This window comes from Larus michahellis, chromosome 30 (assembly GCF_964199755.1).
Source record: "Larus michahellis chromosome 30, bLarMic1.1, whole genome shotgun sequence".
Lineage (NCBI taxonomy): Eukaryota > Metazoa > Chordata > Aves > Charadriiformes > Laridae > Larus > Larus michahellis.
Window position 1 is genome coordinate 973690 of NC_133925.1, and position 14933 is coordinate 988622.

Genomic DNA, 14933 nt, shown 5'->3' on the forward strand with positions numbered 1-14933 from the left:
GCCAAGGGCCCGCTGGGGGCGGGGGGCCCGGGGGGGACCATGGACGTCTGGTGGGTGACGGGGGAGGGGCGGCTGCTCACGCTGCTGCCGCTGCTGCTGCGCCGCCACCCGGTCTGTGGGGCTGGGGGGGGCGGTGTGGGGCGGGGGGGGGATGTGGGGCTGGGGGGGGGTGGGGGGAGATGGGGGGTGATGAGACATGGGGGCGGTGTGGGGCTTGGGGGGGGGATATGGGGCTGTGGGGGGCTGGAGGGGGTGTGGGGGGTGTGGGGCTGGGGGGGCTATGGGGGCTGTGGGGCAGGGGGAGCGGTGTGGGGCTGGGGGGGGATATGGGGCTATGGGGGGAGATGTGGGGCTGGGGGGGGTGGGGGGAGATGGGGGGTGATGAGACATGGGGGCGGTGTGGGGCTGGGGGGGGCTATGGGGCTATGGGGGGTGTGGGGCTCGGGGGGTGATGGGGGGCTGTGGGGGGGGTGGGGCTGTGGGGGGGATATGGGGCTGGGGGGGGTGTGGGGGGCTCGGGGGGTGATGGGGGCTATGGGGGGCTGGGGGGGCTGGGGGGGAATGGGGGGCTATGGGGGGTGTGGGGGGTGTGGGGCTGGGGGGGGATATGGGGCTGTGGGGGGAGATGTGGGGCTGGGGGGTTGTGTGGGGTGGGGGGGGTGGGGGGAAGATGGGGGGTGATGAGACATGGGGGCGGTGTGGGGCTGGGGGGGGGATATGGGGGCTGGGGGGTGTGGGGCTGGGGGGGGTGGGGCTATGGGGGGTGTGGGGGGTGGGGCTGGGGGGGATATGGGGCTGGGGGGGGTGTGGGGGGCTTGGGGGGTGATGGGGGTTATGGGGGGGTGTGGGGCTGGGGGTGAATGGGGGGCTATGGGGGGGTGTGGGGCTCGGGGGGTGATGGGGGGGTGGGGGGTGTGGGGCTGGGGGGAGCTATGGGGTGTGGGGGGGGTGTGGGGCTGGGGGGGGATATTGGGGGGTGGGGGGGGTGTGGGGCTGGGGGGGGATATGGGGCTATGGGGGGAGATGTGGGGCTGGGGGGTTGTGTGGGGTTGGGGGGCGTGGGGGGAGATGGGGGGTGATGAGACATGGGGGCGGTGTGGGGCTTGGGGGGGGGATATGGGGCTATGGGGGGGTGTGGGGGGTGTGGGGCTGGGGGGGATATGGGGGGTGTGGGGCGGGGGGGCGGTGTGGGGCTATGGGGGGTGTGGGGCTTGGGGGGTGATGAGACATGGGGGCGGTGTGGGGCTGGGGGGGGGATATGGGGCTGGGGGGCTGGGGGGCTTGGGGGGTGATGGGGGGTGATGGGGGGTGTGGGGGGTGTGGGGCTGGGGGGGGATATTGGGGGGTGGGGGGGGTGTGGGGCTGGGGTGTGGTGTGGGGCTGGGGGGGATATGGGGCTATGGGGGGAGATGTGGGGCTGGGGGGGTGTGTGGGGCTGGGGGGGGCGGGGGGAGATGGGGGGTGATGAGACATGGGGGCGGTGTGGGGCTGGGGGGGGGATATGGGGCTATGGGGGGTGTGGGGCTGGGGGCGGATATGGGGCTATGGGGGGGTGTGGGGGGTGTGGGGCTGGGGGGGATATGGGGGGTGTGGGGCGGGGGGGCGGTGTGGGGCTGGGGGGGGGATATGGGGCTGGGGGGTGTGGGGCTTGGGGGGTGATGGGGGGTGTGGGGGGTGTGGGGCTGGGGGGGGATATTGGGGGGTGGGGGGGGTGTGGGGCTGGGGGGGCGGTGTGGGGCTGGGGGGGGGATATGGGGCTATGGGGGGAGATGTGGGGCTGGGGGGGCGGGGTGGGGCTGGGGGGGGTGTGGGGCTGGGGGGAGCTATGGGGGGTGTGGGGGGTGTGGGGCTGGGGGAGCGGTGTGGGGCCGGGGGGGGATATGGGGCTATGGGGGGTGTGGGGCTGGGGGGGGTGATGGGGGGCTATGGGGGGGCTATGGGGGCTGTGGGGGGGTTATGTGGGGCTGGGGGGGGCTATAGGGCGTGGGAGCGGTATGGGGGGCTATGGGGGGTGTGGGGGGGGTGTGGGGCTGGGGGGGGGATATGGGGCTATGGGGGGGGTGTGGGGGGGGTGTGGGGCCGGGGGGGGGGTGATGGGGGTCTATGGGGCTGGGGCTGTGTGGGGGGGGGGCTGTGTGGGTTATGGGGGGTGTGGGGCCGGGGGGGGGTGGTGTGTGTGTGTCTATGGGGGGTGTGGGTGTGGCCGCCGTAGCCCCTCCCCCCGGTGACGTCACCCCCCCCCCCCCCAGCACTGGGCCGGCTGCCGCGTGCGTCTCTTCGCCGTCAGCGCCGGGGGGCGGAGCCCGGCGGGGGCGGGGCCGGGGGGGGGCCGGGGGCTGGGGGGGCCCCCCCGCCTCGTGCGCCTCGTGAGTGACCCCCCCCCTCCCTTAAACCCCCCCCCCCACCCCTTTTTTTGGGGAGTTTTGGGGGTTTTTTGGGGGGGGTTTTGTGCCTCCCCCCCCCCCCCCCCGCCTCTCCGCCGGGGTCTCACCCTCGCTTCCGCAGGACGTCGGTGACGTCAGCACGTACACGTACGAGCGCACGCTGATGATGGAGCAGCGCGCGCAGATGCTGCGGCAGCTGCGGCAGCGGGCGCAGGTGACGTCAGCGCCGCGCGACACCCCCCCCCCCCACCACCCCCCCCCCCACCCCAGCTTCCCGCCCCCGCGTGACGCTGCCGGTGACGTCGCAGGGAAGCCCCGCCCACAGCGCGTGGGAGGAGGAGGAGGAGGAGGAGGAGGAGGAAGGGGCGGGGGGCGGCGCCCCCCGGCAGGGCCCCAACCCGTGAGTGGCGCTGGGGGGGACTGGGAGGGACTGGGAGGGACTGGGATATACTGGGATGTACTGGGAGGGGACTGAGATGTACTGGGAGGGACTGGGGTATACTGGGAGGGACTGGGAGGGGAGTGGGAGGGACTGGGAGGGACTGGGAGGGGACTGGGATATACTGGGATGTACTGGGAGGGGACTGGGAGGGACTGGAATATACTGAGAGGGGCTGGGAGGGACTGGGAGAGCACTGGGAGGGGACTGGGATATACTGGGATGTACTGGGAGGGGACTGGGAGGGGACTGGAATATACTGGGAGGGGACTGAGATATACTGGGAGGGCACTGGGAGGGGACTGGGATATACTGGGAGGGACTGGGAGGGGACTGGGAGGGGAGTGGGAGGGACTGGGATGTACTGGGATGTACTGGGATGTACTGGGAGGGGACTGGGAGGGACTGGGAAGGAACTGGGAGGGACTGGGAGGGACTGGGATATACTGGGATGTACTGGGAGGGGCGGGGATATACTGGGAGGGGACTGGGGTATACTGGGAGGGACTGGGAGGGGAGTGGGATGTACTGGGATGTACTGGGATGTACTGGGAGGGGACTGGGAGGGACTGGGAAGGAACTGGGAGGGACTGGGAGGGGACTGGGGGGGACTGGGATATACTGGGATGTACTGGGAGGGGCGGGGATATACTGGGAGGGGACTGGGGTATACTGGGAGGGACTGGGAGGGGACTGGGAGGGACCGGTCTATACCGGGAGAGAGAAGCAGGTGCTCTGGGCTGGGCCGGGGGGGGGGGAGGGGCTCGTATACTGGTCTGTACTGGTCCGTACTGGTCCGTACTGGTCCGTACTGGTCCGTACTGGTGCGTACTGGTGCGTACTGGTCCGTGCTGGGCAGGGCCAACGTGCGGCGCATGGCGGCTGCGGAGCGGCTGAACGAGGCGCTGGGCGAGCGCTCGGGGGGGGCCCGGCTGGTGCTGCTCGACCTGCCCCCCCCGCCCCCCCCCCCGCGCGGCGCGGCCCCCCGAGAGCTGGATCCCGGAAGCGGGCGGAAGTGGGGCGGAAATGGGGCGGAAATGGGGCGGAAGTGGGGAGAAATGGGGGGGAATGGGGCGGAAGGGGGGCGGAAGTGGGCGGAAGTGGGGCGGAAATGGGGCGGAAATGGGGCGGAAGTGGGGAGAAATGGGGGGGAATGGGGCGGAAGGGGGGCGGAAGTGGGGAGAAATGGGGTGGGAGTGGGGAGAAATGGGGCGGAAGTGGGGAGAAATGGGGCGGAAGTGGGGCGGAAGTGGGGGGAAGTGAACGGAAGTGGGGAGAAATGGGGCGGAAGTGGGGCGGGAGTGGGGAGAAATGGGGCGGAAGGGGGGAGAAATGGGGCGGAAGTGGGGAGAAATGGGCAGAAGGGGGACAGAAGTGGGGAGAAATAGGTGAAGTGGGGAGAAATGGGGCGGAAGTGGGGCGGAAGTGGGGGAAGTGAACGGAAGTGGGGAGAAATAGGCGGAAGTGGGGAGAAATGGGGCGGAAGTGGGCGGAAGTGGGGCGGAAGTGGGGAGAAATGGGGCGGAAGTGGGCGGAAATGGGGCGGAAATGGGGCGGAAGGGGGGAGAAATGGGGCGGAAGTGGGGAGAAATGGGGCGGAAGGGGGGAGAAATGGGCGGAAGTGGGGCGGGAGTGGGGAGAAATGGGGTGGGAGTGGGGAGAAATGGGGCGGAAGTGGGGAGAAATGGGGCGGAAGGGGGGAGAAATGGGCGGAAGTGGGCGGAAATGGGGCGGAAGTGGGGCGGAAGTGGGGCGGAAGTGGGCGGAAATGGGCGGAAGTGGGGAGAAATAGGCAGAAGGGGGGCGGAAGCGGGGAGAAATAGGCGAAGTGGGGAGAAATGGGGCGGAAGTGGGGAGAAATAGGCGGAAGTGGGGAGAAATGGGGCGGAAGTGGGCGGAAATGGGGCGGAAGTGGGGCGGAAGTGGGGAGAAATGCGGGGAAATGGGGCGGAAGGGGGGCGGAAGTGGGGAGAAATGGGCGGAAGGGGGGCGGAAGTGGGGAGAAATGGGGCGGGAGTGGGCGGAAATGGGGCGGAAGTGGGGAGAAATGGGGCGGAAGTGGGCGGAAATGGGGCGGAAGTGGGGAGAAATAGGCGGAAGTGGGGAGAAATGGGCAGAAGGGGGGCGGAAGCGGGGAGAAATAGGCGAAGTGGGGAGAAATGGGGCGGAAGTGGGGAGAAATAGGCGGAAGTGGGGAGAAATGGGGCGGAAGTGGGGCGGAAGTGGGGGGAAGTGAATAGAAGTGGGGAGAAATGTGGCGGAAGTGGCCGGAAGTGGGGAGAAATGGGGCGGAAGTGGGCGGAAGTGGGGCGGGAGTGGGGAGAAATGGGGCGGAAGTGGGGCGGAAGTGGGCGGAAATGGGGAGAAATGGGCGGAAATGGGGTGGAAATGGGAGAAATGGGGCATAAATTGAGCGGAAGTGGGGAGAAATGAGGCGGAAATGGGGAGAGATGGTGGGAAATGGGGAGAAATGGGACGGGACTGGGGAGAAATGGGCGGAAGTGGGGAGAAATGGGCGGAAGGGGGGCGGGAGTGGGGAGAAATGGGCGGAAATGGGGCGGAAGTGGGGAAAAATGGGGGGGAATGGGCGGAAGGGGGGCCGGAAGTGGGGGGAAATGGGGCGGAAATGGGGGGAAGTGGACGGAAGTGGGGAGAAATGGGGCGGAAGTGGGGGGAAATAGGCGGAAGTGGGGAGAAATGGGTCGGAAGTGGGGGAAAATGGGGCGGGAGTGGGGAGAAATGGGCGGGAGTGGGGAGAAATGGGGGGAATGGGCGGAAAATGGGCGGAAGTCGGGCGGAAGTGGTGCGGAAGTGGGGAGAAATGGGGCGGAAATGGGGAGAAATGGGGCGGAAGTGGGTAGAAATGAGGAGAAATGGGGGAATGGGCGGAAATGGGGCGGAATTGGGGAGAAATGGGGCGGAAGTGGGGCGGTAGGGGGGAGAAATGGGGCAGAAGTGGGGAGAAATGGGGCGGAATGGGGCGGAAGTGGGGAGAAATGGGGGGCAAATGGGACGGAAGTGGGCGGAAATGGGGAGAAGTGGGGCGGAAGTGGGGAGAAATAGGCGGAAATGGGGTGGAGATGGGAGAAATGGGGCGGACGTGGGGAGAAATGGGGCATAAATTGAGCGGAAGTGGGGAGAAATGGGGCGGAAATGGGGAGAAATGGTGGGAAATGGGGAGAAATGGGGCAGAAGTGGGGAGAAATGGGGCGGACGTGGGGAGAAATGGGCGGAAATGGGGCGGAAGTGGGGAGAAATGGGGCAGAAGGGGGGATAAATGGGGCGGAAGTGGGGAGAAATGGGGAGAAGTGGGGCAGAAGGGGGGAGAAATGGGAAATAGGAGGAAAAAAGGAGGAAAATGGGGGGAAATGGGGCTAAATGGGCAGAAATGGGGCGGAAGTGGGGCAGGAATGGGGAGAAATGGGGAAACGGGGGGAAGTGGGGCCGCAGTGGGGCAGAAATGGGGCAATGGGGGGGAAATGGGGAGAAACGGGGGGGAAAGGGGGGGAAACGGGGGGAAAGGGGGCGGGGATGGGGGAAGTGGGGCGGAAGCGGGGCAGGCGCGGGCCCAGTTGTGGGGCAGGGCCTTGACGTGGGTCAGACCTGGAGTTCGTGGAGGTGCTGACGGAGGGGCTGGGGCCGGTGCTGCTGGTGCGGGGGGGCGACGAGGACCCCCCCAGCCCCTGAGCGCACCAGTATGGACCAGTACGGACCAGTACGGACCAGGACGCCGCCGGGCTGCCCCACAGCTCTTCCCACACCGCCCCACCACGGGCCCAGTGCTCCCAGTACGGGCCCCACGACGCTCCCAGTAAGACGCCGCTCTGGCTCCCGCCTCTGCGCGAGCCATCCCAGTATAACACCAGTATAACACCAGTATAACACCAGTACAACCCCGGTGCTTCCAGCACGGTCCTCGCAGGGGCTGCCCCGCTCCCAGTATGGCCCCAGCGCTCCCAGTACGGCCCCAGTGCTCCCAGTACAGCACCAGCCCGGGCTGCAGCTGCCCGTGTACAATCCCAGTATGGGCCCAGTGCTCCCAGTATGGACCCTGAGGCTCCCAGTGCCGCCAGTACGGCTCCCAGCGCTCCCAGTAGCGGCCCCAGCGCTCCCAGTATGGATCCTGAGGCTCCCAGTGCCGCCAGTATGACTCCGAGCGCTCCCAGTAGCGGCCCCAGCGCTCCCAGTATGGGCCCTGAGGCTCCCAGTGCTCCCAGTAGCGGCCCCAGCACTCCCAGTATGGACCCCGACGTGGGGCCCCGGCCTCGTGCACATCAATGAATAAACATTTCCCGGCCCCCTGGGTGTTTCGGTTCCGTGGGGCTGAGGGAGGAGGGGGGGGGTGTGTGCTCCGTGGGGCTCGGGGGGGGCTCCGTGGGGCTGGGGGGGGGGGCGGGGCCGGGGCAGCCTTTTGGGGTCAGACTCCCCCTTTTTGGGGCTCCCAGTTGCCTTTTCCCGCCGCTCTCCACTTTATCAATGGGTTTTCCCGCCACTCTCCCATTCATCAATGGGTTTTCCCGCCGCTCTCCAGTTCATCAATTGGTTTTCCCGCCGCTCTCCCATTCGTCAATGGGATTTCCCGCCACTCTCCAGTTTCTCAATGGGTTTTCCCGCCCCTCTCCCATTCATCAATGGGTTTTCCCACCGTTCTCCAGTTTATCAATGGGTTTTCCCACCACTCTCCAGTTCATCAATGGGATTTCCCGCCCCTCTCCCATTCATCAATGGGTTTTCCCGCCACTCTCCAGTTTCTCAATGGGATTTCCCGCCACTCTCCCATTCATCAATGGGTTTTCCTGCCCCTCTCCAGTTTATCAATGGGTTTTCCCACCCCTCTCCCATTCATCAATGGGTTTTCCCACTGCTCTCCAGTTTCTCAATGGGTTTTCCCGCCCCTCTCCCATTCATCAATGGGATTTCCCGCCACTCTCCCATTCATTGATGGATTTTCCCGCTGCTCTCCAGTTTCTCAATGGGTTTTCCCACCACTCTCCCATTCATCAATTGGTTTTCCCGCCGCTCTCCAGTTTCTCAATGGGTTTTCCCGCCCCTCTCCAGTTTCTCAATGGGATTTCCCGCCCCTCTCCCATTCATCAATGGGATTTCCTGCCCCTCTCCCATTCATCAATGGGTTTTCCCGCCGTTCTCCAGTTCATCAATGGGATTTCCCACCCCTCTCCCATTCATCAATGGGATTTCCCGCCACTCTCCAGTTCATCAATGGGATTTCCCGCCCCTCTCCCATTCATCAATGGGATTTCCCGCCACTCTCCAGTTCATCAATGGGATTTCCCGCCCCTCTCCCATTCATCAATGGGATTTCCCGCCACTCTCCAGTTTCTCAATGGGTTTTCCCACCACTCTCCCATTCATCAATGGATTTTCCCGCCACTCTCCAGTTTATCAATGGGATTTCCCGCCCCTCTCCCATTCATCAATGGGATTCCCCCCCCCCCGGGCCTGTTCTCGCCCCCCAACAGCCCCAGTATCCCCCAGTCCTTCCAGTATCCCCCCCAGTGCCTCCCAGTACCCCCCCGTTATCCCCCAGTGTCCCCCAGTGTCCCCAGTACCCCCAGTTTCCCCCCGCACCCCCCCGTTACTCCCAGTCTCCCCCTTGCCCCTCGCGCCCCCAGTTTCTCCAGTATCCCCCAGTACGCCCCAGTGCCCCTCCTTACTCCCAGTATTCCTCAGTGCTCCCATTCCCCCCCCCCCAGTGCTCCCAGTGCCCCCAGTAACCCCCAGTATCCCCCCAGTAACCCCCCCCCGCAGTGCTCCCAGTATCCCCCAGTACCCCCCGGTGCTCCCAGTACCCCCAATGCCCCCCCCACTATCCCTCCCCAGTACCCCCAGTACCTCTCCCAGTACCCCCAGTAGCCCCCCAGCACCCCCAGTATCCCCCCCCAGTAACCCCCAGTTCCCCCAGTGCCCCCCCCAGTGCCCCCAGTATCCCCCCAGTACCTCTCCCAGTACCCCCAGTAGCCCCCCAGCACTCCCAGTATCCCCCCCAGTAACCCCCAGTTCCCCCAGTGCCCCCCCCAGTGCCCCCAGTAGCCCCCCAGTACCTCTCCCAGTACCCCCAGTAGCCCCCCAGCACCCCCAGTATCCCCCCCAGTAACCCCCAGTTCCCCCAGTGCCCCCCCCAGTACCCCCAGTATCCCCCCCAGTAACCCCCGGTTCCCCCAGTGCCCCCCCCAGTACCCACAGTATCCCCCCAGCACTCCCAGTATCCCCCCTAGTAACCCCCAGTGCCCCCCCCAGTGCCCCCAGTATCCCCCCAGTACCTCTCCCAGTACCCCCAGTAGCCCCCCAGCACCCCCAGTATCCCCCCCAGTAACCCCCAGTTCCCCCAGTGCCCCCCCCAGTACCCCCAGTATCCCCCCCAGTAACCCCCGGTTCCCCCAGTGCCCCCCCCAGTACCCACAGTATCCCCCCAGCACTCCCAGTATCCCCCCCAGTAACCCCCAGTGCCCCCCCAGTGCCCCAGTATCCCCCCAGTACCTCTCCCAGTACCCCCAGTACATCCCAGTACTGGATATGGGGCACACCAGGTGTGGGGCACACTGGCCATGGGGGGCACTGGGGGGGAGGTCCAGGCCTGGGGTGGGGGGGGGACGGACACTGGGGACGTTGGGGTGCCCCCAGGAGACGTGGACGGGTCCAGGAGAACCCTCAGGTGTCCAGAAGGTCCATGTGACCGTGGGGGGAGGGTCACGGAGGGGACTTATGGGGTCTGTGGGGCAGAGCCAAGTGCCCGGGAAGGTTCTAGATGCCCAGGAGAACCTCAAGTGTCCTGGAGAACCTCAAGAACCCTGAAGAACCCAAAGTCCAGGAGAACCTCAAGTGTCCAGAAGAACCTCAGGTGTCCAGAAGGTCCATGTGACCATGGGGGGAGGGTCATGGAAGGGACTTATGGGGTCTGTGGGGCGGAGCCAAGTGCCCGGGAAGGTTCTAGATGCCCAGGAGAACCTCAAGTGTCCTGGAGAACTTCAAGAACCCTGAAGAACCCAAAGTCCAGGAGAACCCTCAGGTGTCCAGGAGAACCTCAGGTGTCCAGAAGGTCCATGTGACCATGGGGGGAGGGTCACGGAGGGGACTTATGGGGTCTGTGGGGTGGAGCCAGGCGCCCGGGAAGGTTCTAGATGCCCAGGAGAACCTCGACTGTCCTGGAGAACCCAAGAATCCTGAAGAAACCAAGGTCCAGGAGAACCTCAGGTGTCCAGAAGGTCCATGTGACCGTGGGGGGAGGGTCACGGAGGGGACTTATGGGGTCTGTGGGGCGGAGCCAGGCACCCGGGAAGGTTCTAGATGTCCAGGAGAACCTCAAGTGTCCTGGAGAACCTCAAGAACCCTGGAGGAACCATTTTGGGTCAAATTAAGTTGGAAATGGGGGCGGGGGGGGGGGCGGGTTCCTCCCCCCCTTTTTGGGGGGCGATGGAGGTTCTCGAGGTCCAATCAGGAGAGAGCGAGGGGGAGGTCCCTGCGCCGCCATTGGCCGAGAGACCGGGGCCCCCCCCTTGGCCGCCAGGGGGCGTCCCAGCGCCGTGGGGGGAGGCGGGGGGGGGGGGGGGAGGGGACACGACACCCACGGTCATTTTGGGGTAAAATCCCGCCATTGAGGGGATTTTTTTTTTTTTTGGGGGGGCCCCGAGTTAAATCGGGTGGAAAAACGCAAATTTTGGGGGCGGGCGGGGCCGCGGTTGAGCAACGGGGCGGAACGGGGCGGAAAAGGGCGGTTTTGGTATCAAAATAGCAAAAAATGGTGGGTTTTGGCGCGGGGCGGCGAAGGTGGGGGGGAGGAAACGGGCAAATGGGGGATTTGGGCCAAAAAACGGGGTTTTTGGGTCTTTTCATGTGTGGAAATGGTTTTTTTTTTTTTTTTTTTCGCAAAGCAGGCGATTTTTGCCCCAAAGTGAGGGTTTTTCGGGCGGAGAAATGGCGTTTTTTTGGAGACAGAAGCGGAGATTTTGGGGCGCAAAAGCGGAGGGTTTTTTTGAGCAGAAAAGTCACGAGTTTGGGGGCGTAAAAGGGAAGAGTTTTGAGGACGAAACCGAAGATTTTTCGCAGGCCCCAAAAATCAAGGGTTTTGGGGGTTTTTTTGGGGTGAAAACGCCGAGATTTGCGGAGGGGAAAAGTCAGGATTTTGGGGGGGGCCACGAAAGCGATGATTTTTGGAGCAAGTGAAGGATTTTTGGGTGGAAACGTCGGTATTTTTGAGGACAGGAAAATGAAGGCATTTTTCGACCGAAGAGTCGCGATTTGGGGGTAAAAATGTGAAGATTTGGGGCAAAACGAAAAAGCCAAGATTTTTTTGGACACAAACTTCCAGGTTTTGGGGCGAAAAAGGCAAGATTTGCGAATTTTTGTTGGATTCCTCGGCAAAAAAAGGCAAGTTTTGGGGGTCAAGGGGGGGAATTTGTGGCAAATTTCGTGGGTTTTTTGGGCAAAAATCCGACATTTTTGCCTTTTTTGTGGAAAAAAAAGGGAGTTTGGGTTCAGGGTGAAGGTGGAAATGGCATTTTTTTTGCGGAACGGGGCCTGGTTTGGGGGAAAAAAGGAGGATTTTGGGTTTAAAATGTTGAGAAAAGAAGAAAATGTGGGTTTTTTTCCTATAAAATGTGTGGGTTTTGCCTTAAAATGTGTGGGTTTTGCCTTAAAATGTGTGCGCTTGCTGAAAAATGTGTATTTTTTTTTCGCAAAAGGTGTCTTTTTGCCTGAAAATGTGTGTTTTTAGCGGAAAAATGGGTGGTTTTGCCGTAAAATGGGGGGGAGGGGGGGTTGTGACAAAAGGTGGGGTTTGGCCCAAAAAATGCGTCTTTTTTTGTGCCATAAAACGCCTTTTTTTCTTTTTTTTTGCCTCTAAGAGTGGTTCTTTTGCCGTAAATTGGTGGGTTTTGCCTTAAAACGGGGTGGGGTTTTTTTGCCCCCCCCCAAAAAAAAAAAAGGGGGTTTTTTGGCCATAAAACGGGGGTGTGTTTTTGCCGTAAAATGAGGAAGTTTTTGCCCTAAAATACGGCTTCTAAAAATTAAGGTTTTTTTAACTTAAAATTAGGACGCGCTTTTGCCTCAAAAGGAGGCGGTTTTTGCCTCAAAACCGGGGTCTTTTTTGGTCCTAAAAATGAAGGTTTTTTTTCTTTTGAAACAAAGGCTTTTTTTGCCCATAAAAAGAGGGGTTTTTTTCAACCTTAAAACGAGGGCGGTTTTTTTTTCCCAAAAATTGAGGATTTTTTTTAACCTTAAAATGAGGGCCTTTTTTCCCAAAATCGAGGATTTTAAACCTGGAAATGATGTTTTTTTAACCTTCAAGTGCAGACTTTTTAACCATAAAATTAAGCGTTTTTTTACCGTGCCATAAAAATCCCTCTTTCGCCCTATTTTTTTGCCGTAAAACGTGCGGGTTTTGCCCTAAAATGAGGACATTTTTAGCCTGAAAATGACATTTTTTCCCCATAGGGGTTTTATTTTACCCTAAACTCAGGTTTTTTTACCATAAAACGCGTGGGTTTTACCTTAAAATTCATATTATTTTGCCCTAAAACGAGGAGACTTTTTCACCATAAAATGCTTGTTTTGCCATGTTTATTTTTGCCACAAAATTGCGGTTTTTTTCACAAAAATTAGGTTTTTTACATAAAAAGAGGGTTTTTTCCCATAAAAAAAGTTTTTTTTTCCCATAAAATGTGGATTTTTTTCCCCCATAAAATCTGGGGGGGGGGGGTGTCTAAAAAAATGTGCTTTTTTTCGAGCCGGAAAATACACGTTTTTCACCGAAAATACTCCTTTTCCCCCCGTTCTTTTTGGGCGATAAAATTAAGAAGGTTTTTGCCGTAAAATGGGGAATTTTGGCCAAAAAATGGGGTGGGTTTTGGAGGTAAAAATGGGGATTTCCCCCCCCCCCCGGTAATTTGATGGGTTTTAAACCATAAAATAAGGATTATTTTTTTTTTTAACCATAAAATTAGGACTTTTTTTGCCATAAAATAAATGTTTTTTCCCTTAAAACAAGGTTGTTTGGGGTTTTTTTTGCCTTAAAAGGCAGGTTTTTTTAACCATAAAATGAGTATTTTTTAAACCTTAAAATCGGGTCAATTTTTGCCCCCGCAAATGAGGAATTTTTGCCTGAAAACGAAGAATGATTTTTTGCCTTAAAAACCAGGATTTTTTTTACCATGAAACGATGATTTTTTTTTTTTAACCTTCAAATGAGGTTTTTTTAACTTAAAATTAAGGTATTTTAAGGGGGGGGAGGGGTGTTGCCATAAAAAGGGCTTTCCCCCCCCCCTATAAAACGGGCATTTTCTTTGCCGTAAAATGAGTTTTTTCCCCCCACAAAACGACGGTTTTTCTCTTTGCCATAAAACGATGGATTTTCAACCATAAAAATGAAGTTTTTTTACCTTAAAACGAGGGCTTTTTTTTTTTTTCTTTTGGCCGCAAAACGAAGGCGTTTTTCCCCCTTAAAACGAGCATTTTTTTTCTTTGCCGTAAAACGAGACTTTTTTTTTTCTTTTTTGCCATAAAACCGCTTCTTTTTCCCTCTTTATTTTGTCAGAAAAACAAAAAAAAGTGAGGTTTTTTTTTCACCCTAAAAGAAGGAAATTTATTTTTTTTTTTTTTTTTTTGGCCGTAAACCGGAATGTTTTTGCCACAAATCGGCGCGTTTCCCCCCGGAAATTCAGAGACATTTGCCCCAAAATGCCTTTAACCCCCCCCCCCGCCCCCCCCCCCCCCCCCCCAAAACCCGCGATTTTTTTTGGCGCGTGAGGCGACGGAGCAGCTTTTGGGGACAAAAGTCCCGAATTTTTGGGGGGGGGGGGGGGGGGTGGAGGGGGAAAGGGCAAAAATAGCGATTTTTCGCAGCGGGCGGCAGAAACGAGGCGGAAAAAGGGGATTTTTAGGGCCGGAGTCGGCGGAAACGGAGGTGGGGGGAGGGGGCGGGTTGCCCGGAGGCAAATAATGGTCGAATGTGGTGGGTTTGCTCTAAATCGGCGGGTTTTGGGGGAGAAAAGGGGTAGCCCCACCCAGTAGACCTGGTGGCCACTTCCCCAGGGTAGACCCGGTGGCCGTCGCCATGGATCTGGTGGCCAGTTGCCCTGGGTAGACCCGGTGGCCATCGCCATGGACCCGGTGGTCCCCTGGGTAGACCTGGTGGCCATCGCCATGGACCTGGTGGTCCCCTGGGTAGACCTGGTGGCCACCTCCTCCGTGGGTAGACCTGGTGGCCAGGTCCCCCTGGGTAGACCCGGTGGCCATCTCCATGGACCTGGTGGTCCCCTGGGTAGACCTGGTGGCCATCTCCTCCATGGGTAGACCTGGTGGCCAGTTCCCCCTGGGTAGACCCGGTGGCCATCTCCACGGATCTGGTGGCCACTTCCCCTGGGTAGCCCTGGTGGCCATTTCCATGGACCTGGCGGCCACTTCCCTGGGTAGACCTGGTGGCCATCTCCTCCATGGGTAGACCTGGTGGCCACTTCCCCTGGGTAGACCCGGTGGCCATCAACATGGACCTGGTGGCCAGTTGCCCTGGGTAGACCTGGTGGCCATCTCCGTGAACCTGGTGGTCCCCTGGGTAGACCTGGTGGCCACCTCCTCTATGGGTAGACCTGGTGGCCAGGTCCCCCTGGGTAGACCCGGTGGCCATCTCCATGGACCTGGTGGCCAGTTCCCCCGGGTAGACCTGGTGGCCAGTTCCCCCTGGGTAGACCTGGTGGCCATCTCCACGGATCTGGTGGCCACTTCCCCTGGGTAGCCCTGGTGGCCATTTCTATGGACCTGGCGGCCACTTCCCTGGGTAGACCTGGTGGCCATCTCCTCCATGGGTAGACCTGGTGGCCAGTTCCCCCTGGGTAGACCTGGTGGCCATCTCCGTGAACCTGGTGGTCCCCTGGGTAGACCTGGTGGCCACCTCCTCCAGGGGTAGACCTGGTGGCCAACCCTTCCCTGGGTAGACCCAGTGGCCAACCCTTCCCTGGGTAGACCCAGTGGCCAGCGCCACCCCCCCCACCCCCCCAGGTTGCCCTGCTGGCTCGTTCCCCCCCTCCCCACCCCCCATCCACCCCCCCCACCCCTCCAAGTGGCCCTGGTGGCCCATCCCCCCACCCTGTCACCCCGGT

General features: G+C 60.7%; 1 protein-coding gene across 1 annotated transcript; it reads left to right on the forward strand.

Annotated features, from left to right (window-relative positions):
• Window positions 1-39: 39 nt before the first annotated feature.
• Window positions 40-7114, forward strand: LOC141735289 (uncharacterized). The gene is made up of 7 exons (XM_074567897.1): window positions 40-111; window positions 2250-2366; window positions 2506-2598; window positions 2693-2784; window positions 3683-3817; window positions 6425-6634; window positions 6732-7114. Exons 1-7 carry the CDS (start codon window positions 40-42, stop codon window positions 7102-7104), a joined length of 1092 nt encoding a protein of 363 aa, XP_074423998.1. The 3' UTR covers window positions 7105-7114.
• Window positions 7115-14933: the final 7819 nt, after the last annotated feature.

Excerpts from the sequence above, each read along its gene's own strand:
- LOC141735289 (XM_074567897.1), top strand. The coding sequence starts at position 40 with ATGGACGTCTGGTGGGTGACGGGGGAGGGGCGGCTGCTCACGCTGCTG. Across the intron at positions 112-2,249 it reads TGCTGCTGCGCCGCCACCCG|CACTGGGCCGGCTGCCGCGT; the intron begins GTCTGTGGGGCT and ends CCCCCCCCCCAG. Across the intron at positions 2,785-3,682 it reads CCCCGGCAGGGCCCCAACCC|GGCCAACGTGCGGCGCATGG; the intron begins GTGAGTGGCGCT and ends CGTGCTGGGCAG.